Source organism: Crocuta crocuta, unplaced genomic scaffold, assembly GCF_008692635.1.
Source record: "Crocuta crocuta isolate KB4526 unplaced genomic scaffold, BGI_CrCroc_1.0 scaffold96, whole genome shotgun sequence".
NCBI lineage: Eukaryota > Metazoa > Chordata > Mammalia > Carnivora > Hyaenidae > Crocuta > Crocuta crocuta.
Window position 1 is genome coordinate 4,764,288 of NW_027531522.1, and position 27,154 is coordinate 4,791,441.

General features: G+C 37.2%; 1 protein-coding gene and 1 pseudogene across 1 annotated transcript in view; both read right to left on the reverse strand.

Moving 5' to 3' along the window:
• The window catches only part of MLLT10 (MLLT10 histone lysine methyltransferase DOT1L cofactor), a 188,836-nt gene that overhangs the window by 101,508 nt on the left and 60,174 nt on the right, over positions 1–27,154 (reverse strand). The window contains exons 3-5 of the mRNA XM_077772493.1: positions 16,750–16,853; positions 14,882–14,975; positions 12,905–13,000 (exon numbers count right to left, since the gene is read on the reverse strand). Of these exons, the coding sequence (XP_077628619.1) occupies positions 12,905–13,000; positions 14,882–14,975; positions 16,750–16,853 (294 nt within the window). The remainder of the gene's footprint in view (positions 1–12,904; positions 13,001–14,881; positions 14,976–16,749; positions 16,854–27,154) is intronic.
• Positions 23,877–24,249, reverse strand: LOC144238630 (NADH dehydrogenase [ubiquinone] 1 alpha subcomplex subunit 5 pseudogene; annotated as a pseudogene).

A 27,154-nucleotide genomic window follows, 5' to 3' on the forward strand; every position in this document is an offset into this window, starting at 1 on the left:
AAAGGATATGCAAAGCCTGAAATATTTACTATCTGGTTCTTTACAGAAAAAAGTTTACAAACCTGTGTTATATGCTTGTCATTACCCACCCTGTAAGTGCCAAAAAGTATTCCCCCAATCAAGAGATGCTAATGGGACATAAAAATTGCTCCCCAAACCACTTCCCTTCCCTGGGTGGCCCAAAGAGAAGAGGAACAGAATTCCAGAAGGACAAAGGGAAACCACAACCTTGATGAAAAACTTAAAGTAACAGACGCACTACCTCAACACAAAAACCTTGCAAGACCACTGAAAAAAGGTGAACAGGAGCTGGGGACTCACAATAGTAAATTAGTGTCAACTGAGTTAGTTACTGCTCACAGTCACAGCTGCTACAGACTAAATCTATTCCAAGGACTGACGGTACTTGCTAAGTCATCTTGGACATTGCCAGTGTCTTCCTTGCCATACCACTTATACCAGAGGATCAAGTCAGTTCATGTGTATAGTGGACAATCTAAATCCCCTTGCCAAATGCCACACCAATAGGTATGTCAGGATTTAGTACAAGTGTCTCTCTATCCTCTGGTTTCCAAAGCTTTTGCTATTGGCTGTTGAGTCAGTAGCATCAATCTCAACAGCTCTTCCTGCGATATGACCACACCTCTCCCACCAAGGCCAGGTGAAAAACCACATTAAATTCAGGGACTTGCTCAACAAATGAACTTACTATGTGAGCAGAGTTACAATATCTAATCCCTCATAGGTCTCCCGATACCCCACTCCACTATCAAAAAGGAGACTGTGCATCTTGTTGAATTTTTTAGGTATTAAAGCCTCTATATGAGTCCCATTGGCACTTTACTTGTTCCTTTATATCAGCTTTCCTGCAAATATGCATTCTGTGAGAGAAGTCCAAACCAACAGGTTGTGCTAGAATCTGTGCAGCAAGCCATATTCTCTACCTTTAGAGCCCCTTATTATGCAATTGACCTAGAAGTTTCTGTGACTGATGATTCTGCCAATTTCAATCTCTGGCAAAGCACACCCAATGAGGTTTTATTTAGACTTGTTGCTGCCATGACACAGCTATCAGGTGCACTGATCTACGCACTTAAAAATGGTTAAGATAGTGGTGCCTGGGTGGCTCAGTCAGTTAAGCATCCAACTTCGGTTCAGGTCATGATCTCATAGTTTGTGGGTTCCAAACCCCTCATCAGGCTTTGTGCTGATCAGCACGGTGCCTGCTTTGGAGTGAGTGAGTGAGTGAGTGTGTGTGTGTGCGCGCGCACGCCCCTCCCCAACTTGCGCGCATGCTCGCGCTCTCTCTCTCTTGCTCATTCTCCCTCTCTCAAAAATGAATAAACATTTAAAAAACTGGGGTGCCTACATGGTGCAGTCAGTTAAGCATATCTGACTTTGGCTCAGGTAATGATCTCATGGGTCATGAGTTCAAGCCCTGCTTCAGGTGAGCTGGGGCCCCACTTTGGGCTCTGCATACTCTCTCCCTCTCTCTCAAGAAGATAAATTTAAAAAAGAGGACTGTTTAAAAAATTTTTTTAACTTAAAAAAAAATCTTGAGATGCTCCATTAAGAAAAAATGGTTAAGATATTAAATGTGATACTGCATGTATTTTATCACAATAAAAAGAATCAGGAGTAAGAACTACTACAGAGAGAGAAATTTAGGGCCCAAGTCATTATTGTTATCATAGGAGAAGTGAAATAAGCTTGTACAGAGAAGGGTAAGTGTCTGGAGAGCTACCCCAAACTGCTGTTGTTAATAATACCCTGTCTATATGCTACATACATTTTTTTCATACTTTCTCCCCTCTTAAATGAAATCCTACAACTAAAAGTTTGAGATTAATTTTGTTTCTGATACTGCCTATTTTTAAAGTGGAAAACAACAACAAAATTCATTTGCTTTTACAGCTATTATGACACAAAAAGATCTGATAACACAGTAAAGCCTTTGTAGAACTACTCTGTACTACTTCTGTCACAAATTATCACTTGAGGTTAAATTCCCCCTCTAAAATTTTAAGTGAATTAATGATAGCATGAATCAGTGATAAAAATACCTCACACGATACAATAAGGTAGTACCATCCAAAATTAACATATAAAAAGTCTTTATATATATACATAATACAATTAGATACACAAATAGAAAACTTTTAAAATAGGAAAGAAATTAAAATAAGAAAGGGAATTTGGTGGCAGCATATAGCATAGTTTCTCAATCTCTCTGGAGTCCCCACATAAAAAGCTTACACAGCAAAACCAAAACCCGTGGAATAACATTTACAACAAAACCAAGTGTTCAAAATATTGCCATGAACTCCAAAACACAAGCAGGTTGGGACAAAGCATTATAAGATCCGCATGGTAACAGTACTTGTGAGGGGGGGGAAGGACGCAGCAAGTAACTCCCAAATCAACCGTCTCCACTGGAAAGCACGAAGGGCCAACTTGGGAAGAGCGTCTGCGACCAGGGCTTCGTCCCTGCCCATACTGGATAAATGCACGGGGCCTACAGGGGGCAAGTCCTGATGGAAGTCCCGAATCACCCTTCCAGGCAGGGGTCCAATGTAAACCAGGGACCCACTCCAAATACAAAAGCCTGGAGACTGTTTTTAGATTATACTAAATTAAAGAGAAATAAGTAAATGCAATTTCTGATACTTCACTGAATCCGGGATCAATTTTTCAAATCGGCTATTAAAGAACATTATTGGGACAAAACGAGATATTTGGATATGGACTACGTGTTAAATAGTATTTATATTTCATAATTAATTATGCTGTATTTCCTAAATATTTACCTTAATATTACATTAATGTAGTATTGTATTTTTGTTATTTTACATAATATATTAAATATAACCAATAGATGATCACTAATAACATTAATAAATAATAATATAGTATGTGACTTGATACTCCATTAATGCTACATTTTCTTAAGTAAGATAATTACACTGCAGCAATGGAGAAGAACATTCTTAGGAGATGCACCCCTATCTAGAGATGAAGTGTTATCATGTGAGCAATTAATTCTCAAATGGATACACGACTGGTTTTTTAAATGTCTCTGTATTTTATGTGTATGTATAAAGATAAATCAAATGTGGTAGAATGTCAAAAACTGTTGAATTTAGGTTAAACCTACGTAGTTGTTCATTGTACCACTCATACAAATTTCCTGTAATATTAAATTTTTTTTTAATTGAAAAGTAAAGGGTGCTTGGGTGGCTCAGTAGTTAAGTGGCTGACTTTGGCTCAAGTCATGATCTCACAGTTCGTGAGTTCAGGCCCTGCATCAGGCTCTCTGCAGACAGCTCAGAGCCTGGAGCCTACTTGGGATTCTCTGTTTCCCTCTCTCTCTCTGCCCCTCCCCTGCTCGTGCTCTCTCTCTCTCTCCCTCTCTCTCTCTCAAAAATAAACATTAAAAAATTTTTTTAATAAAATAGGTAAAAATAAACTGGTATATAAGATATGTAAAAACAAATTCTAAAAAATATTTAGGAAACGGTCTTTAAAAAAATATAAATATGGTATAGCTATCATTGTTAACACCTGTTGACTCTTTTCCTTGCCGTTTATAAATAAAATTATTAAGCAAAACTAGGAATAAAAATTTTTTTAATTAAAGGGATGCCGGGCTGGTTCAGTCGCTTAAGCATCTGACTTCAGCGCAGGTCATGATCTCACAGTTCCTGGGTTTGAGCCCTGTGTCTGGCTCTGTGCTGACAGGACAGCTTAGAGCCTGGAGCCTGCTTTGGATTCTGTGTCTCCCTTTCTGTCACTATCCACCACCACCACCCCACCCGCACCCTGCTTGTGTTCTCTCTCTCTCAAAGAAATAAACATTTTTAAAAATTTATTAAAAATGTTTTTAATTAAATAAAAATTTAAGTGCATACTTTTGTATACTGCATCTTTTACTTATATTAAAAGCCCCTTCCCCATCATTTGTTGTTTAAATCAGGATTTTAAATATAACAATATTAGTAACACTTAAAATACTTCTCAGTTTTCTGTGTGGACAACGAGATTTCCAACCAGCACTTGAAGAAGTGCCAAGGCAGGTGTGGCGCCTGAGGGGCCCAGTCGAGTGAGCATCAGACTTCGACTCAGGTCATGATCTCACAGTTGATAGGTTTGAGCCTGACATTGGGCTCTGCTCTGACAGTGTGGGGCCTGCTTGGGATCCTCTGTTCCTCTCTCTCTCTATGTCCTTCACCCCTCTCAAAAATAAACAAACACTAAAAAAAAAATTTTTTTAAGAAGTGCCAATTCACTTCAATTTTACAACAACCCTATGAGATTAAATACTAGTATCACCCACACAATGAGAAACATGAGGCACACATTATCGCACCCCACGAGTCACAACTTTTCATCTATGCTTGGCCATTTATATCACTTCTAAACATTAGCTACTGTAAGTAGCTAAGTAGTGATAAATAACCATATATATAGACCTTAAAGTATGTATCTAATACTTATTCGGGGAAGACTATGAACTTTAAGCTCCACTGACATGTCATATTTAAGAGTCTAAGTAACTGATTTAAATCTCTAAAATGGGAACATATATCACAATGATCCTATGTCACAGTTTACTGACATCCTTTTTACTTTCTTAGTGGAATGTACAAAAACGTAGCAAATCAAAATAGATGAAATATGGTTAACAGCTTTTTTAAAAACCTCTATTTACTTAACATTCTGACTTCTTATAGCTACATTTCTGAAACCTACAAAAGAAAAGTCAAATGAAGAGAGCACAAAAGTTAAAAAATATAAACTGAGCTTTCTCACTGTTATGCTCCCCAATGTATAACTTTGGACAAACTGTTTAATGTCAACGAGACTCTCTAGATTTTTAATTTGTTTTCCTAGGAAATGAGAATAGTGTCCTGAATTCAGTAGATGCTTCGTAAACATTTATCAATTAAAAATTCATGTCCTTATTTCTTCATCTATGAAAACGGAAATTTAACTAGCTAGTTGAATATAGACAATATATTAACAAGTATTTATATTATTATAGTAAAACAATTCCTTATGGTCACTTAATCTCCACAGTGCTATGGTTATAGATAGCTGGAATATAACTCTAAACATCTAAATATATTTAAGCATTTGAGTTGTTATGTTTTGTGGAATCTCAACCTTACAAAAAATAATAACTCTATAGACTAAAGAACTCAGCCCTCAAACTCAATTAGTCAAAAAAGCCCATTTCATGGACATGCCATTTAACTGATGCACACTTTATTAATGTTTGTCTTCAACATCCGCACTCAAGAAAAATTTCAAAAATGTTATTCACATAGACTTGTAATTTTCACTTATCATCCTCTTTGACAAGGTATCTATCCCTTCTAAGTTAGGCGCTCTTTAAAAATCCCTTCTCCCAAACATTTACTAGTCTAAATAACAACCTCCTGGAACAACGTATAAGATCCATAGGAAAAATAAGATTCCCAAGATTCTTTGCATCAGCATTCTTTTTAGAATATGAAAAAACTTCATCATTTGTACTCATACAAACGTTCTGTAATATACCTGATTTATCTACCTTTTAAAGAAATGTGATTATTAAGCCTCTAAGAAAAGCACAGGAAAAATATATGAAAAATAATCCATGGACTTTGGGGTCAGACATTCTTGGTCTTAAATCCTGGCTCTGTCATTTCCTAATAGTATCTCTTGTTTTCGTCTGCCCATTATTTTTCTTTAGGTAATTCTTCCCTACTCCATGTTCACACCTTCAACCACAGTTCCCAACAGCCCTGATCACAAGACCACAATTAGCCAAAATAAGGCTAATCCTAGTAGACAAACCTCACAATCCCCAAACATTAATTCCAATGGCAGTCACTTAAATTCTCTCTTCTTCAATATGCCTGTAATAACATATTGTGCCAAAAATTATGAAGGGTCTACTATCTTACATAACAAGTGAGGCTGCCAGCTTCATGGACGTGGCAAGAAGGCATAGAGTCCTGGTTATACATAAAGGGCTTTATTAGCCACAACAACAGAATAGCCAGAATGTCAGCATTTTCATCAGTTCCCTGAGCCCCAGTTTTAACAGGATGACCTGAAAAGGGTGCTTGCATACATAGTGGGTTTCATTACAGGAGAAGAACTTTGGGCCTAGGAAACCCAATTCTGAACTGGCCTGCTGCCAATTTCTCCAGAAAGAGATATTATCTCCGTATTTTCCATGGCTATAAGCAAATCTGCTCTTTGCTCTTGATGATGGTGCCTCCATTTTCCATGACATAAACACCTCTGAAAGGATAATCTGGAACAAAAGCAGTCAAGGCCACTATTCGTAAGATGTGTACAAATCTGAGGGACCCATGAAGACGTGTCTCGCAATAACTGATGCCAGAACGGCCCAGTGAAACATTAAACCACTATGATCATACTTTCTCCCTAACTCTGCAGTTGATTCACACTCTTACTAGTTCCTGGACCTCACTGAATCTTCCAGACCCTGGATCCAANGAGCAGGGGAGGGTCAGAGAGAGAGAGGGAGACACAGACTCTGAAATAGGCTCCAGGCTCTGAGCTGGCAGTCAGCACAGAGCCCGACGCGGGGCTCGAACCCACGAACCGCGAGATCATGAACTAAGCGAAAGTCGGACGCTTAACCGACTAAGCCACCCAGGCGCCCCTCAACATTTTATCCAAATCTATGTGACCTTGTCCCCTAGTTTCCTTCCATCTATTATCCAACTTTGATCTCATGAGCCTCTACTTGAAACACTTCTGAAAACTACGAACTTGTTCCTTTTCCTTGTATTTCCACCCAATCTGCATAGCAATATCTCCCTGAGGATTCTGTCCATTCCTATTTTCTCTGCTTCATTATCCAGGTGACCAAGTTAATCATCTAACTGCCTCTCTCCTTCCTCCTCCCACAACAGGGGAAGACACAGTATTTTTCTTGTCCATTACTACACCTTAATATCACATCTTTCTCCAGTTACTGCCGTATTTCTTCCCTCTTCCTGACATCCAAGATTCTTTAAAAGAGTTAAATACTCTATTTACATTTCCTCATACCTACTTTATTCATCTACCAACTTCAATTCCCTTCTCCTCTGACCATTATACTGAGACTCTATTTCAACAACTTCTTTAGCATTAAATCCAAAAGACATATATTTGCTGTATATTAGTTTATCTCTCAAATGCCTCTAACTGCTGACCACTTTCTTAAAATATTCACTTCCCCTGGATTTCAAAACATTCCAGATCTCTCCTAATTTTCTTCCTGTATCTATGGACTACTTTCTTTATAGAATCCTCCCTTTCCCCATTACTGATGGAAAAAAGGGGAGAAAAGGGATGGGAAGCTCTAATTTACAGTAGAATACCAAGTAATGGATATAGAATGAATTATGGACAATTATTTTTTGTCAAACACTATTTCAGGTAAAATCATCAATGGATGCTAAAACTTGTGGGTGAATATTTAATAGGAAACAGGGTATCTGCCCAATTCTCAAGGTGTGGTAGCCAGGCTCCAAGAATGTTCCATGATCTTTACCCATAGGTAATATCCAACTACAATAAATAGGTTGCTCTGTGTAAACAATAGAATATTGCAAAAATGAGTGTCTTAAAGGTGGCTAAAATGGCAAATGATATTTTATATATATTTTAAAACCAAAACAATGTTTTACAAAAAGGCATTCAACAAGGGGGGGGTGAGGCGCGGGACACACAGACAATGTGTAACATCCAAGGCTAGGTCACAAAAAAACTAGCTTTCAGGGCACCTGGGTGGCTCAGTTAGTTAAGTATCCAACTATGGCTCAGGTCATGATCTCATGGTCTGTGAGCTTGAGCCCCACATCGGGGTCTATGCCAAGCACTCAGAGCCTGGAGCCTGCTTCGAATTCTGTGTGTGTATGTGTGTGTGTATGTCTCTCTCTCTCAAAATTAAACATTTAAAAAAGAAAAAAAAAAAAAAGGGCCTGCAGCTTTCACCTTGGAAAAACTAGGTGCCGTGTCACAGGGCACCTAGCAGACCTAATGAAACCTGTGTGCAGCCAGAAAACGAGGCTCCTCCTCAGCCGGCACTGACCTGCTAGCCGTGAGACTACGCCATCTTGGAAGCACATCCTCCAGCCTGAACCAAGCCTCAAGCAACTATACTCCTGCCAAAATCCTGACCACAATCAGATGAGAGACCCTGAGCTAGAAATACACTAAGTTCAAATTCCAGACCCACAGAAAATGTGAAACAATAAATGTTTCTTACAGTAAAGCCACTTAACTTTAGGGGAATTTGTTATGCTGCAATAGGTAACTGAGTCAGATTTTGTTATGAGGGGTGGGATGCTACCATAACTAAAAACCTTAAAATGGGGGAGTTGCAGGGAATTAAGCAATGGAGCTTAAAAAAGCTAAAAGGACTTTCAGGAGATTATGAGTGAAGACTAATGAATACTGAAGAGACTGTTACTAGAAACCTTATGGCCTTTCAGGAAGGCTGCTATCCACAGCATAAAAGAAAGTGAGAGAAATTTAATTAAAAATTGGAGAAAAAGGGGTCCTTATTATACAGAAGCTGCAAGTTTAACAACATTGTTGCCTGTGGTAACACAAAGTAGAAAGTGTATTTAATGAATTGGATGATTTAACTAAGGTGATTTTTTTACGTAGTATGTTGAAAATGTAATCTAATTTTTTTGTTTAAAAATATAGGAATACAGAGATAAACTAAATTAGGAAAGGTTACTTGCTGGTTCTGAAAATGCATACAGTATACAAAAAGCAAATAATATAAAAGTAAGGAATGGCTTCCAGACAAAGATCAAAACTAGGCCACTCTCAGAAAACCATTCCAGGAAGAGTAAAGCAAGGGTGTGACTATAAAATCCATTGTTAAGATCAAAGCAACATCCCCAAGAACCTGAAGCAGGGGTTCACAGGCATCAAGGTCGTGAAAGACAAAGAACTAAGGAAATATTTATTCCAGAATGAAAAGACTGAAAAACTGAAGAGACATGACAGCTAAAAGTGATCCTGGACTGGATTCTGGCCCAGAAAAAAAGTTTCCCCCTTTAGTAAGGAGGATATTAGTGGGGAAAATTTGAATGGGATGTGCAGATTAGCTAATGGTTCTGTAAAAAACGCTAATTTACTGATTCTGATAATTATGCTGTAATCATGTAGGAAATTCCCCTTTCTATTAAAACTACACACTAAGTAGTACACTTAGGTTAAAGGGGTATTATGTTTCTAATTTACTCTCTAGTTATTCAGAAAAAGAGTATACAGAGAGTCTAACAAGAACAGCAAAGAAGGGACGGGGGGGACACAGTAAAGTTTAAATTTCAATATTTTGAAAATTTGGGTGAGTGGCAGAGAGAAATGTGCACTATTTTTCCACTTTTCTCAAAGTCTAAAATTTTTGCAAAATTTTAAGTTAACAAAATTTTAATCCTTCTGGCTGGCTGCCCAACACCTCGGGACGAAGGATCAAATGAATGTCACTTATAAAATCCTCAGGAACTGGCCCCTTTTTAACCAAGTGGTCTCCTGTCACTCTTCAGCCCCACCAAACACACACCCCAGGCATTCTAAAGTGTTGTTCCTGAAAAGACCTTGCCCTCTCTTAACTCTTTGCACATGTAGAAGCTTAAAGCTTTAACGTGAGTGGAAGATTTCCAAAAGGAAAGTACACAAAAAAGGGAAGGGGATGACAGCTAACTCCCAATGCTGAGAACTTTTAGAAAGATACAGAAAAGTAATGACAACTCTGTGAATGAGAGTTTTATTCCTCTGAGGGCCACAGAAATAGCCCAGTTCTCTTCAAAGAAATGAGTATTCCTACAAAATGGTAAGTCAATATCTGAGGTTCACGAAACACTTAACTGCAAACCTATCTGACACAAACACCCAACATACACTAACAATATGTATGTTGGCAAAAGCTCCTTTATCTGTTGCCAATTATTAATAACAATAAAGTAGAGCGGGGCGGGGGGGAGGACACTGCAGGAGATAATCCCTCACAGTTACAGTAGAGGTGGACAGTTTTCTAGAAAACCTACTTGGAAATGGGCGCATTTCCACATAATACACTGTCACAAATGGTGACTTTGCTCTAAAGTATTGTTAAGTATAATACTATACTTTTTAATACATTATGGATTAGTTAACATTAACAAGTAGGGAGAGGATGTGTCTGAGGATCATTTGAACTGCATTATCTCAATGCAGTAAATAACTACAGATTTCTAAATAAAGACCTACAAATTAGCTTTCAGAAGAAAATCCCTTCTGAATCTGGGAACCTCCGAACACAACCACATATTGCCATGTCTGATACCTGTCTCCAATTCCTAACTCTGGCCCACAGTCTCACTCTGTTAGCAATGATTCTATAAGCACAAAAATACTAGGCTTAAAAGAAAATTCTATTTTACAGTGAACATTAAGAGTCTTAGAGGGTATTCTTCTTAAACAATACTTAAATATACAAACTGTGTAATGACTGAATTAAACCCCTCCTATACATAGTTTCAACTCATTTCAAACATACTTTTCTTCCTTTAAAAATATTTTTTTACATGCCATATATGTGGCATATATATATGCCATCTTTTCCATTTCATGGAAACTGTCCTTTATTCAAAGTGGTATCTCACGATTACATTTTCCTTTCTCACAATTAATATCTAACCAGTATTAATATATCTTGGGTCACACAAAAATTCTCTGAAAAGCAAAAACTATGTATTTTTTATGTGCTCAGAGTGATTATATAAAAAGGTAATTAATAAATTGTTGATTTCATTTTCAAATAAGTGATCTGGATAGCACAATATTTAGTATGAAATATTCTTTATGACCACTTATTTATAATTTAATACAAGATATTTAAAATGTTTTTAAAACATGTGCCAGTATGAAGGCAGATAGAAAAAATTCAAAGAGAGAGTGACTCCAACATACCTAATGAACAAGGTCACCAAAATTTAGCCCACAATATACAGTATTCTAAAATACTAAAATCTGAATGGATTGCGAGTGCAACATTTTATAACTCGGTAAGAATATCAGAGGTAAACCTACTAGATATTAAAATCTCAAAAGAGATAAAGAGAGATAGGGGGTAAGAGGGTCTATAATACCCAATCTTTCTCAGCTGTATTATCACTTAGCATCATACCGTAATGAAAAAAGTCCCTTTCCAAATATTCCCGTGGCAAGCAAACAAGTCCAACAATAATAAATTTATACTATGTTCACCTCCCAGCCTTTATAGATTATCAGAAAACTATTACAAAATAAAATGTACAAATGATTTTAAGTTGGACAAGATCAAGTTATACTAATCGTACACATGCCAAAAGCAAGACGCAAATAGTATTCATATACTAATGAAAATACCAACTGCTAAAATTCATAGCTAAACAGGTCTGACTAAATACAATGTTTTTNAAAATCTCATTCCTAGAACAATAAAAAGATAAATATAGTCATTAGCACTGTATTTATTAAACACTGTACTACATTTAATAGCTGACCATTAAAGATAACCACGACAGGGCATGTATTAGGATAAACGTGATCAGACCATAAACACTTCTTTAAACAAGTTAATGCTCATGAAATGGCTGAAGAGAAGAGTATCATCAGTAGGACTTCCCTCTTCACCACTTACAATAAGCCCTACCTGTACCCCTCATTCATGGATTAAAATAAGTTTACATAAAATCTCACAGTGCTTCTTAGTAAAACTACTAAGTAAACCCAATCTGCCATCTTCCCATCAGTAATCCAAACAATAGACAGCAAAATAGAACCCTATAATTGTCATCATCACAAAACCACCTCATTAAAGAAATCAAGATGAATATGTACACTTGCTGCCTAAGGTTTATAAAACATATATATATATATATATATATGTATATATATATACACACACACACACACACACACACACACACCTAACAAAGGCTATAAAGGGAAATATAAAGTTTTAATTATTTCACTCATAACTGAAAATCTAACTTCAAAATTAAAAATTTAAGCTTTCAAAATGTTTACCTTAAAAAAAGGTACAAACATTAATTCAAACCAAATCTGTTCCCCAATCCTAAGTATTTACAAACATGAAGAGGTTCCAAACTAGTTTATACCAACTAATAATATTAGTAATATTGCTTTCTAATTGAAGATGTCTTTTTTATCCTCACTTCATTAAAAACAATTCACAGTAGTATCCTTTTCCATGTTGGCAATATATCCTATGAACAATTCTACTGTACTTATTATTTCACTAAAAATTACTCATATTCTTTAAAATAAATAAAAATGTAAGCAGAAAATAGATAAGTGAGAGAAAGACAGATTAGTATCAAGGAAGCTTTTAGTGCTTTATTAAAAGACAAAATATTTTCAAACAAATGATATTACATTTGGCCATTAAAAAATAATAATAATAAACCATTATTAGCACCACTGGGGGAGAAAAACAGTCAAGAATATACAGAACTTCAAAACTGTTCCATTATAAAGTGAAAAAGATGATGAGATTTTTACTTACATGTGAAACAGTCTGTTAATAATGTATAGCCACAAATGCTGAAGCCACCTAAAGATTTCATAAGATGATCACAGTAACACATGCAAGAAATCTCTCATGCTTTGCATCAAGTTGTACTTAAAATTTTCAGGAGAAACAGGTACATACAAACATATTCACAAATATGGCATTATTTTAAACCTATTCTTGACCTTATACTCTCAATCAGTCAAAAATTCCAGTATTTCAATGTCTCAACCCAGCTATCAAGAACTTAATTTTATCTAAAAAAGGGGAAAAACTATTAAGCAGATGTGCTACATATATAGCAACAACAAATCCACTTACTTTTTTCTCTTTCTCATGATGTTTATCCTGAGAGTGAGAGGAAGAATCACTTAAACTTTGATCATATGACCTATTAGATCCCCGTTTGCTCTTTTTCTAAAAAAGAAAATATATATACATACATGTATATGTATATAAAAAAATTCTTAAATAATCTTTTTGTTAGGCTTAAACCAATTCATGTGTGTAGTATTTAAAAATGTTTACTGAAATAAAAAACAAAAAACAAAACAAAAAAAAAAACAAAAACAAAAAACAAAAAACACCTTGCTATTTATTTCAAGCTATATATCCAATTCAGACACCATTCATATACTGTCAATTGCATTATAAAGGAAAACCTAAACCTAAATTTAACATTAATGCCATATTTTTTGTACATTTATTAAAATGTGTGAAAATAGATTATATATTCAAATAAGCAGGAGCTTATTTGTCACTTTATCACAAAACCACCTCTTAAAAGAAATCAACTATAATTTTCAATGTCTTCTTTAAAAATGAAAAGGAGTTCTAACCAAAATAGAGAATGCCATACTGAGGAAGGATGCCAAGACTAGAAGAAAAGAAAAGAAAATATTTGAAGAGTTACTTTTCTGCCACACTAGGAAAAGCAAGAAGCCTTTGTATCTCATACCTTCGGTATTAAGGCATAGTTTTCTAAAAACTTATCTCTGCAATTCATTAAGAAAAAAATTAAAGGAAATGTCAGCATTAGACCCATGCATTTCTCAAAGCACTACTAAAAGAATGCACATATCTGTTTAAAATACTTAAACAAATTCATAATAAAGTATGACAGTGAGAGTTATTTGAGGTATTTAAAACTGGGTAGTACCACAACTAGTTAAAATTAGACAAAAATGACTATGAAAGGCATTCAAATTCCATGCAAATGTAGATTAAATAATCTTATTAAATTAGACTTTTCCTCCCTAACTAGTAAATTGGATAACAATATGTCAATAACTAGCAATAAGAAAGTTCAATTTACAGAAACTCATAATCCATTTTCATTATTTCTGTATTTTGATCTGTATCATCTTCAATTTAGAAACTTAGGAATCCAATATGCTTCTAACATCTAGGAAGCAAAACTGTCAAATTTTACTATCTCAAAATTAGTCTTAAAACACTTCGATATTCTTTGTCCTTAAAATAAATAAAAGTTTTTCAATATCAAACAATATATTGACACAATCTAAGTATTTTATATGCATGAACTAGAAGAGAATCATGAACTGATTTCATGAGTAAGGGGCCCTTACTATTTATTTTAAAAAAAGGAATTAAAAAATAGCCCCATACACAAAGGAAAGTAAAAAAATAATTAAGACACTAAAGAAAAACAAAGACTTAAACTTTCATGTACAAATTTGTCATCATTGAAGACTCAAAAATCAGACACTTAGGACATTAAATATCAATCCTTCAAAGGAACATGGACATAATATATGTAACAGCTAATCAAATGCTACCAATTCATTCATGTAACAGTAAAAATTGGCAAAAACCTAAAATATTCCCAAAGTGTATTTAAATACATTTTTCTCAACGTCTTCAACCAAGAAGTTACAAAACAGCTGTTTTGGTTTTTCTATCTCCTAGTAAATAAAAATGAAAATAAATAATAGTGATGTAGCAAAACGATGAGTAACAAGTGAGAAAAATCACCATAGTTAGATTGCAGAGTCCTTTACATATACTTTTTCTACTAAATGTATCCTAACATTTACTATTAGTTATTAATAGAAATTATTTTATAATATTCACCATCATAAATGAACCAAAGCAAAGCAAAATCTTTAAGAATTACTAAATCTTTTAAATCCCAGTGAAGAACATGCTAAGCAAACAATTTCACGCAACAATCAAGAGAAAAGGAACAGCTATTATGCCTTTTTCATAAAACAGAACAAGCCTATTGTCAAAACTATATGTTATCATTTTAATATTAAATTCAAGATAAATTCTTACCAGCTTGCTAAAATGGTATTTACAGTAGCCACAGTATTGGACATTATCTGCACCATTACCTTCTTCTTCACAAAGTAGTCCAGCAAACTGAGCACTGAAAATAAAGGCCAAAATATATATATATATAAATATAACACCACATACATTAAATCTCAAACTGCAAAACANCTTAAATCTCAAACTACATTATATATACTATTATATATATAATATGTACACATATATGTATATATATAACATGTACATTAATATAATATCTACATTATATATATAACATATGGTGTGTATTTATTTATACATATATATATATAGAGAGAGAGAGAGAGAATTAATTAAAATTCACTTCCAAGCAAGTAAGGTTCATAATTAAACCTTACACATCTCCTAAGAGAAAAGGGGGGAAATTAAAAGCTTTTTTCTTACTGTGATCAAGTACATATTTTTTAAAGTAATATTTGTAGTTTACAATAAACTTCCGATCCATCCAGCTCTAATAAGAATGAAGAGTTATGCAGGTTTTATGTCACCAAATAGACATTAAATTGTTTTAAGATACCTCCCACCCCATCTTATTCCTTCACTCTAAATCACAGGTACAAACAGAAAGATCAGGTTTCTCAAGGACTGAAATGACTTGAGATGGGATGTGACCAATGGATGCAGATTATACAAGCAAAATGCTTCAAGTCATACACCCATACAGAAAGCAAGAAAAACATAAGCTGTGTTTTACAGTCAAAAACAATAGAAGAAATGGAACTGAAACCTAAAGTTACGATATTCATTTAAAAAGAACACAAAGTGCTAAAGTTTATAATCTTTCATTATCTTGTCAATCTGACCTTCAACTTTTAACATTCCAAAGTTACAGTAGTATTAGTATATATCTTTACCCAAGAAAGAATTTTCATCTTAGAAAAATTAGGTTCATTATTAACAGAATTTCTAAAACCAAAAACCTTTTCCATTCCCCAAAAGTAATCTAAAATGGACTTCTTAAATCCATACACTAAAAGCTCAGGAAATAAGCATGTGCCTGTACTGGCTGCTAAATACCCACTATTTCCTAAAAGTAACAAGTCCTTGGATTATTCCCAAACTTTAATTTTGAACTGTTGTCTATTCTGTTGAATATTTTATTTTAGGATAATTTTTGCTCTTGAAATTTTGTGCCAAAAAAGTATCCAAATAACTTCTTAGGAAGTAGCCACCAGCATACTGAGAATATGATACTGACTGTTTTTCCCCCATCCCCCACTTCAAACAGGCAGTGAAAAAACACAATCATTGATTAAAATCCTTACTAATTTCATCCACTGCACTAAGTTTACCTATATCAGCTCTTTCAGTCCTAACAACAAATGAAAGGTTAGGTAACAAACACCAATATTTTAAACAAAATGAAAACTAAGTAAGACATGAGAACCAGAGTCCACTTATTGAAAGTCTGCTCTGCTAAATTCAATTATTAGAATCATCTTTATTAGGGGTGCCTGGGTGGCTCAGTCAGTTGAGCGTCTGACTTCAGCTCAGGTCATGATCTCGCGGTTCATGGGTTCGAGCCCTGCATGGGGCTCTGTGCTGACAGCTCAGAGCCTGGAGCCTGCTTCAGATTCTGTGTCTCCCCTTCTCTCTGATCCTCCCCTTCTCAAGCTGTTTCTCTCTCTCTCTCAGAAATTTAAAAAAAAAAAAAAAAAATTAAAAAAGAAAAGAATCATCTTCATTAGAAGAAAATGTTTCTAAACATAGAAACCACCCCAATAAAATTTACTGCAAATATCTGAGTACCCAAGCTTTTAATTTACAAGATATTCCCTTGTCCCAAGCACAAGAACTTCGGTTTTGTGCAGCGATAGATGCATACTTACCACGTCACATGGAAAGCCTGCCGACATCCATGTTTGTTACATGTCATGCAAGCCCCAGTGGCTGCTTTGCTTTCTCGTCCTTGTTCATCACAAATGTAGCAAGTCTTAGGAAAATAAAAAAAAAAAAAAATGAAGGAAAAACCTTACAAGTGCTTTATAGAAATGCATTTTACAATTATCTTCAGAAGTCAAGATTAGGTTTACTGTCTAACCTACTTTACTTCAAAACATGAATTCATTTTTTCTGTCAGTAATCTAATTTTTACCAACATGAAAACATAACCAAGGACATGTAAAAGGTCCTAGCAGGATTTCACGAAGGCCCAGTCTTCCTTAGGCTCAACCCCCTGCATGAGAGGAAGACCCGTCACAGGCAGTAAGGCCAGGGGCCAGGACACAGCCTGCGATACCTTGTTCTTAAAACTTCCTCACCAATATTCAACTGTCTTCTGTGTTGAGTGTAAAAAGAAGTTGTCCTCTCTCTCTCTCTGCATATGGCCAATAGACACTCCCACCAACTTTGACTTACATCTGGTCCTTTTCTAGGTAAAAGTAGCTGATAAACAGTACCACCTTTTCATAAAAGACTTAACTATATAAATGGCAATCTACGAGTATCAGTGTACATAATGAAAAAAATTAATCGGCTGACTAGAGAAGTTGAGTATACAAAAATTAATGTCTACATAAAATCAGGTAATACACTTCTAAAAAGAAACCAATCTCTGAACTGTAACGAGGTATAACCTAGCCAGCTTCAGTGGGACTACATGTATTTTTTAAACCTAGAGAGATTTGCCCCAGTATGCACTGTAGTGCCAAACTAACACAATTTAACAATATTTACAAGAACACAGTTCTCAAAAGTGTCTAGTATCGAGTCAGGTAGGTTAATTTAAACTCCTCTGCTGAAAAACAAGGATTCATACTGAACTGAACTACATTCTTTTGGGGGGCACCTGGGTGGTTCAGTTACTTAAGTGCCCAACTTCAGCTCAGATCATGATCTCGTGGTCCATAGGCTCGAGCCCGGCATGGGGCTTGGAGCCTAGAGCCTCCTTCTTATTCTGTGTCTCCCTCTCTCTGCCCACACCCCCCCCCATTTGCACTTTGTCTCTCTGTCTCAAAAATAAACGTTAAAAAAATTGTTTAAGATTATTTTATTTTTGAAAGAGAGCACATGGGAGGGGCAGAGAGAGAAAGATGGAGGAAGGGAGGGAGGGGGAGAGAGGGAAGGGGGGGAGAGAGAGAGACAGAGAGAGAGAGACAGAGACAGAGACAGAGACAGAGAGAGAGAATATGAGAATTGCAAGCAGGCTCTGTACTGTTGTTGGCACAAAGCCTGATGCAGGGCTCAAACACACCATCCGTGAGATCATGATCTGAGCTGAAATCAAGACCTGGACGCTTAAACCGCCTGAACCACCCGAGTGCCCCTACAAAAATTATTTTAGAGGCACCTGGGTGGTTCAGTTGGTTAAGCATCTGACTTCAACCCAGGTCATGATCTCACTGTTTGTGTACTGGGGACCCGTGTCGGGCTCTGTGCTGACAGCTCAGAGCCTGGAGCCTGTTTCAGATTCTGTGTCTCCTCCTCTCTCTGCCCCTCCCCTGCTCATGCTCTGTCTCTCACTCTCTCTCCAAAGTAAAGTTACTTTTAAAAATTATTTTATACCTCTAATAAATAAAATCCTAAGTTACAACAAAACCAACCCAGGTGCACTGAATAAGAGTATCTCTACCGGTTCAAATTACAAAAAGAAAGTATCAAACAATTAGAATGGGAAAATGTAACATACATTTTTTTAACCCACAAATAATCAAGAAGATTAAAAAAAGTGCAGAGTGAAACAGTAACATTTTATATATAGCAAAACTCATGGAAAATATGTAAGTGGGCCTTAAAGAATCTCTCAGTAACTTCCAACACAAACAGTGAAAAGACACCACCTTTTGACAATTTAGTAAAACTAAAAATTATGATGAATATTAAAAAGAGAGGGAGAGAAAAGGACTTCCAGACTCCTGGAATGGCAGAGTGAGAGCTCCATAGATCCTCTCTCCAGTGAATCAACCACTGCCAAANCTCCTAGTCTAAAGCTATAGATTTACCCCAGAAGAACCAGCCTCCAGTGACTCTCCTCCCACTCTGACGACGGGACCCATGGCCTGCCCCAGCCTGCTAGTAAAATGGGAATTTCATGGGAGGAGCAATGAGTTGAGAAAACCAGGGGCTACAATACCCTTTCCTCCTCCCAGCACGCTGCTGGGAGTACACGATCCCTTCAGGGGAAGCACACGATCCCTTCAGGGGAAGCACAGTGCTGTCCCCATCCCCAGTTCCAGAGTAGGAACCTAGAGATTCTCAGAAAGGCACATGGGCATGCGTGGGGGGAAGGGGCGGTCTTCAGAACACAAGAGCTCAGCAGCTCTCCCTGAGAGGACTGACTTTATTTGGAACAGGGCTTAGGAAAATTTGAGGGTACTGTCAAAACCACTTAGGTGGCAAGCAATGAAGACAGGAATGGTAGCTCCAAGATACTAGTAGAAACAAGCAAAACCAGCCTGAAAATTAACAGAGAGAAGGAGAGAAAGACAACAAATAAGGGCCCTCCTAGGATCACAAGCACCCCTGGGGTAGGTCTAGAAGGCTATGTACATGAAGTAGGTTGCACCCAATCAGGAAAAATCCAAGTGGGACTTGAGGCAGATGTAAAAGCATTCCCCAAAGCCACATACAAATTCATCAGCCAATAAGGCTCACGAGGCTTTAGTACAACCTATGATCAAAAACTGGCTGAAAAGTAAGTTACTGTGACCCAGAGGCAACTCCTAAGAATCCAAACTTGAAAATAAAATCACAGGGGTGCCTGGGTGGCTCAGTTGGTTAAGCGTCTGACTTCGGCTCAGGTAATGATCTCACGGTTCGTGGGTTCGAGCGCCACGTTGGGCTCTGCTGACAGCTTCAGATTCTGTCTCTCCTCTCTCTGACCCTCCCTTGCTCACACTGTGTGTGTGTGTGTGTGTGTGTGTGTGTCTCAGAAATAAATAAAACATTTTTAAAAAAATATTTTTAAAGAAAATAAAATTACACTCATACATGATGGTCTGAAAGATTGTGTGCATGCTTAAAGTTGCATATTTTCAGGAACAACTGACAAAGAACTTCAGATCGCCTTAGAAAATCACAAAATCACGCACATATTAAGTGATAAACAGTGAAAATGTAACTAGCTAACAGGGCTTAATTTAAGCACAATCTAACCACTAGTAAGTGGTTTATGTTGACCCACAGACTCTAGTAAGTCAGGCCAATTTTTTAAAGGACATTTGAGCAGAGCCACCTGAAGTTACACACTGTGGGGAAAACAGACATAAGAAAATTAGTCTAGCTAAGTCATTAAACAAATAAACGACCAAACAAACAACAGGGCCTATAAGGATAAGAAAGGATCATTCTCCAGAGTGACTATATTATCTAAAATGTCCACTTCAACAAAAATTTATAAGATGTGCAAAGAAACAGGACAATGTGACCTATACACAAGAAAAAAAAGCAGAGATCAGAGACTGCCTTTGAGGAGGGACCCAGATGTTGGATTTTGAAGACAAAGACTTCAACCAAATAGAAATCTTGAGTTTAAAAAATTCATTAAAGAGGCTTAACAGCAGATTTGAGTTGGCGATCAGAAAAGAATCAACAGACTTAAAAACAGATCAATAAAGGGGTGCCTGGATGGCTAAGGGGAGAGCATGTGACTCTTGATCTCGGGGTCATGAGTTCGAGCCCCACACTGGGTATACAAATTACTTAAAAATAAATAAACTTTTAAAAAATAGATCAATGAAGATTATACAATCTGAAGAGGAAACTTCTTTAAATTATACTAAAGTACAATTTCCAAAAAATGTGGGACACCATTAAGTACATCAACAGATGTATACTGAGAAAACAAGGAGACGAAGAAAGGGACAGAAACTGTATCTAAAGAAATAATGGCTACAAACTTCCCAAATCTGATTAAAACCAATAATCTACAATTGTAAAAATCTTAATAAACACAAAGAGATCCACACTCAAAATGATCAAAGCCAAAACAAACAAATCTTAAAAGCAACAAGAGAAAAATGGCTCATCACACACAAGGAAACTACAATGTAATTAACACCTGAGGTCTCAAAGGAAACAATGGAGGACAGAAGGCAGCAGGAAAAGATATTCAAAATGCTTAAAGAACAAAACTATCAACCACTAGTCCAACATCCAGCAAAGCTATATTGCAGAAATAAAGATACAATAAGGACATAAAGATACAATAAGGACAATACTAAACAAACAAAAACTGAGATATTGTGTTGCTCTAATCCTGACCAACAAGAAATACTAAAGGAAGTTCTTTAGGCTAAAATCAAGCGACACTACACAATAATTGCAACACACACACACACACACACACACACACACACACACAGAGCTCCAGTCAATTTTACATCAATAGAGCTGAAATCTTAAAAAATAAATCTAACAGACCAATTAAAAAACACACATTAGAGCTTCTAACAAAGGGAATTATATAGAAAATGATAAAAGACAGTATGATTAGATATTTTTCATTCTTCTCTTAATTCAAAAGATAGCAGCATAAAACCAAGCCCATAAATTGTATTGTTGGGACTGTAACAGAAAAATGCAATATATTTCACAATGACAACACAATGAAAGAGGGTGGGAATAAAAATATATCGGAGTAAGGAAGGAACACCAGACAGTAACTTGAATCCACAGATGAAGAGAAACACAAAAAACAAATGGTATCTAGCAATACATACACATACACACACACACACACACACACGAGAGTATAAATATTGTATCTGTGGTCTCCTCCTCTTCACTTTAAAAGATATAAGACTATGGAGTGCCTCCGTGGCTCAGTCAATTAAGTGTCCAACTCTGGATTACAGCTCAGGTCATAATCTCATGGTTCATGAGTTCAAGTCACACGTCAGGCTCTGCACTATCAGTCTGCCTGCAATTCTATTTTCCTCTCTCTCTGCCTCCCACCCACTCTCTCTCTCAAAATAAACATTTTTTTAAACAAGTATTTAAAAAAAGATATAAAACTATATAGAACAATCTTTGAGAAAGAGACAGAGAGGCAGAGAATCAGAGAGCACACAAGCAGGAGAGGGGTGGGGGGGGGAGAGGGAGGGAGGGGGATAGAGAGAGAGACAGAGACAGAGACAGAGAGGGAGAGAGAGAGAGAGAATGAATATGAATCCCAAGCAGGCTCAACAGTCAGTGTGGAACTCAATGAGGGACTAGATCCCACAATCCTAGGATTATGACCTGGGCTGAAATCAAGAGTCAGACACTCAACTGACCAAGCTACCCAGGCACCCTAACAGAGCAATATTTTAACAATATATCATTGAGTTTGTAGTTTACACAGACATAAAATCTGTACTACTAATAGCACAAAAGGGGGAAAGGAATGAAAACACATAAGAATGAATTTTCTTGGGGCTCCTGGGCGGCTCAGTCAGTTAAGTGTCCAACTTCAGCTCAGGTCATGTTCTCACGGTTCACAGGTTCGAGCCCTGCGTCAGGTTCTGTGCTGACAGCTCAGAGCCTGCAGCCTATTTCAGATTCTGTGCCTCCCCCTCTCTCTGCCCCTCCCCCTCTCGTGCTCTGTCTCTCTCTGTCTCAAAAATAAATAAACTAGGGGCACCTGGGTGGCTCAGTCAGTTGAGCGACCAACTTCGGCTCAGGTAGTGATCTCGCAGTTCACGGGTGCGGGCCCCATGTCGGGCTCTATGCTGACAGCTTAGAGCCTGGAGCCTGCTTCAGTTTCTGTGTCTCCTCTTCTCTCTGCCCCTACCCGGTTTGTGCTCTCTCTCTGTCTCTCAATAATAAATAAATGTAAAAAAAATAATAAAATAAAATAAACTATTAAAAATTTTTTTAAAGAATGAATTTTCTGTATCTTATCAGAGTTAGCAGATTCTGATAATTATTGTAAGCCCTAGAGCAACCACAAAAAGTCAAAAAATATATAATTTAAAAATTGTGAAAGGAATGAAAAAGGTGCACTAGAAAATATCCACTTAAGATAAAAGAAGCTACTATAAAAGAAAAAGAGAGGATCAAAGCAGTCATAAGAAAATGGAAACAAAAACTAAAATGGCAGGGATAAAACCAACCATACTAATAATAGCACTGAATGTGAATGTACTCCAATCAAAAGGCAGAGATTAATAGACCAGATTTTGTTTTTAAAGTTCCATACATTGTCTACAAGAGAAATACTTTAGATTTGATAGCACAAATAAGTCAAAAAGACGTAAAAAAAGATAAAGATATACCATGCAAAGGGCAGGCATAAGATGGCTGGCATGGCTACCATTATATCAGACAAAAACAAAACAAAAAAAAAAGGCTCTTGAAACAAAACATTATTAAAGATAAAGAGGAATATTTTGTAATAATAAAAAATCCCTCAGTAAGATATATAACAATTCTAAGTGTTAATGTGTGTATACATATACATATACAGAGAGGAGAACAAGAGAGACCCAAGATATGTGAATCACAAAGTAGAAAAAAATTTGATTTAATTTTTTTTAAATGTTTATTTATTTGAGACAGAGCATACGCACGAGGGAAGAGGCAGAGAGAGAGAGACACACACACAGAGAGAGCGAGAGCGAGAGAGAGAGAGAGAGAGAGAGAAAATCCCAAGCAGACTCCACTCTGTCAGTTCAGAGCTCGACACAGGACTTGATCCCATGAACCATGAGATCATGAACAGACCTGAAACCAAGAGTCAGATGCTGAACCCACTGAGCCATACTGGCACTCCAATAATTTTGAAGATTTTTAAATATTAGCTATTAGATTAAGGAGAAAAATATGCAAAATAATTGAGGATTATTGAAAAGCTATTCCCAAACAACAAAATCATATGTAATAAAATGTCAAATATGTGAATAAAGCTATACTCAAGAGGCAAATTCATAGCCTGAAAAGTTTTCACTTTTTTAGAAAAAGTCGTATTTTAACCTAATTACTTATTTTTTTTAAAATACAACAGAACATTTAATTACATCAGTTTCCCATCAATAAACTACTCATTTAATGATGATTTTATTGGCCATTTCCATTGGCTGGCAGGAGGCTCTTCCACTAAAGGCTCCCATGGTTTCCATTATATAATTTTTCTTGCCAGACTTCGTTCATTTTCAGCCTGAAATAATCACCTCTTCCAGTTGGCCACCCTGATGTTGGTCTTCTAATTTCTTAACATCTGATTCCACTGTAACCATGCACATATACACACATTTGTGATCTGTTCTATATATTTTCTATATGCTGCATTTTTAGGAATTTGCTCAAGAACATCAAAAATCGTGTCCAATATTCTTCACCTCTTGTGTGGACTCTCACATACAGCCAATCAATCCCACAAGGCCAGTGGTCTTCTTCAGTAAATCTGCCATGAGAGTGCCTATAGGCTGGGGACACGCAGCCCTTTTAACCTAATTTTTTCAAGTAAAGAAACAGCCCTCATAGCAAAAGGATTCAGAGGCTGAATTCCAACTCCACCTAAGTAGCTGAAAGCATCACTCCAATCTACCTTGAACAAGCCACTTAAACTACAAAAATACAGCTCTTCTTGTAACGGAAAGATGTGCTATTTTGAGGCAACCAAGTAGCCTGAACTTGGTTCAGGTTCTCTCCACAACTCCATGAGAACCGCAAGGTGTTCAAAGTATCCATCACTGATGCAGCAAGAAAGGGAAGACGTGGACAAAAACATGCATGTAAGAAGAAATCAACTAAAATCTGAATACACTGCTAAAGGCGGACTGCGGGCTAGTTTGCTACTAGCTCAGCCGGAACCACTGGAACCACGGACAGAAGAGTCCTTGCTCACTCGCGGGCTACACTCCATGAACTTCTGCACAGAGCTCATGGGGAAGACTGATACTCAGGAGACAAAACCACCAGAAAAAATCTCCCTTGGTGGTGCAGGCATCAAGAAGAGTATCAGACTCTACCTACCGTAAGATATGAAATCCCACCTCTCACCCAAACACTCCTTTCAGAAGCATTTCGGGGAGGGGGGGGGGACTGGAGGCAAACCCTGTCACATCCAAGACACGGGTAAAGACCCACCACGATTAGGAATACAAAGGAAAAAATCATTACACCTAGGCAAGGGGCAGGAAAAACTCTCAAACCCAAATTCGCAACCCTGTTAATACTACTACTAAAGGTCTTCTAGCTCTGGGGGAGAGGCAGGAAGTTCTCTTCTTCACAAGTCTTTCCGAGGACACAAATATAAGTCTGCCATGGTGAGGAGGGATGGGATGGTGAAACTGTGAGGCCCAGATACACAGGGCCTCCCAAGAAAGAAGAGGCTGGACCAAAACAACAGAGAAATCCCAAGCCCATAACATCAAATAACAAACAGAAGCAATCTAACACTAAGGGAGAAACAAAAGGGTACCAGGAGGAAACTCAGCATGTCTGACTCAATACTGTTTGTTTCCCTTGCTGCTATGACCTAAAACTTAGAAACTTCTGTTTAACCCTGCACATAGACATGTTATAGCTAAGATTTGAAAAAACTCCTTTTTATCCAAAATCTACCACACTCAAGGAGACAGAAGGGATAAGCAAGAACATACAGAAATGACTATGCTATGTTTAAAATTTACAGGAACAACATGACCAGATCCCTACTACACACAACAACCAACTGACCAAGAACAATGAATTTACTTGACCTTCCTTGATGTCTATAGATATCAGTCGCCTTTTGACTCCAACTTCCTTCCACTTCCCCCTCTTCCTAACATAAAAGCAGCTCAAATCTCTAGCTGTGGAACTGGTCCTTTGGGACAACAGGCTGCCATCTCTTTGCTTTGCTGGCTTTCAAAATCAAGTCTCTTCCCTACCCCCACACATCTTGCCTCTTGACTTACTGGCTTGTCACACAGTGAGCAGAACAAACTTGGGACTTAAAAGTGTGGTAAAGTGAAAAGCATGAAGAGAAACCACCCTCTATGGCACTGGTGAACAGATACAGCTAAACGCTAGGGGTGGAACACAAACACTGTGAAAGCAAAACCTCTTAATACTCAGGGCTCCTGGGTGGCTCAAGTCAGTTAGGCATCAGATTCTTGATTTCATCCCAGATCATGCTCTCGTGGCTCATGAGTTTGAGTCCCACTTAGGGTGAGCTTGACCCTTGCTTCAGGTGAACCCCGCTTCTCTCTCCCTCTTTCCTTGTTTCCCCCCACAAAAGAAACCCTAATACTCTGGCCCTCAACCTAAACTTACAGTATCATTAAAAAAGACCAAGGGGCAAAGCCACCCCAATGGGCTCAGAGGACAGAGCATCAAGCCACATAGAATTATTCTCAGTCTTGGAACCTAAAAAATGTGTTCTGTTGAGTTACAAATCTGCCTTAGTCCAGAAACCACTTTTTGCCTTATAACTTCTCCCTTTTAAAATGGGACTATCTAGGGGCGCCTGGGTGGCTCAGTCGGTTAAGTGTCCGACTTCAGCTCAGGTCATGATCTCGCGGTTCAGGTGTTCAAGTCCCACGTCAGGATCTGTGCTGACAGCTAGCTCAGAGCCTGGAGCCTGCTTCAGATTCTGTGTCTCCCTCTCTCTCTCTGACCCTCCTCATCTCTCTCTCTCAGAAATAAATAAAAACCATTAAAAATTTTATATAAAAAATAAAAATAAATGAAATGAGACTATCTATACTAAACTTATCCTACCACTGTATCTTAAAAGCAGACACCTTTTCTATATTTCACAGGGTCACAGATGGAAAGGAATTTTCCCTCAGGATTGATCATACCCAGAATTTTACCCACACCTAATGTAAATGATTCAGAATGAGATGGGGAACAATCTAATTGAGATTATAATACTTAGATAAAATTCTGAATTTAAGAGTTGATGCTAGAATCAATTAAGACTTTGAGATATGATAGGATGAAATAAAAGTATTTTGCATGAGGTAAGAACACAAAGCTGGGCTGGGCGGCGGGGGTGGGGGGGGATTACTATGTGTTGAACCCTATCCCGCAAGAAAAGTATGTGAAGTCCTAGTAACCCCAATAACTCAGAATGTGACCTTATTTGGAAAAGGGTCACTAGAGATATAATTAGTTCAGATGAGGTCACACCGGGGTAGGGCAGGCCTCTAACTCAATATGATTGGTCCTTATAAGAAGATGGCCACTTGAGGACACAAAGGCAAAGGAAGAACAGGGGGGTCAAAAAGCAGAGACTGGGGTGATAAGTCCATAACCCAACAAATGCCAAAGATTTCCAACCACCACAACAAGCTGGAAGAGAGGCACAGAACTGATTCTTCTTCA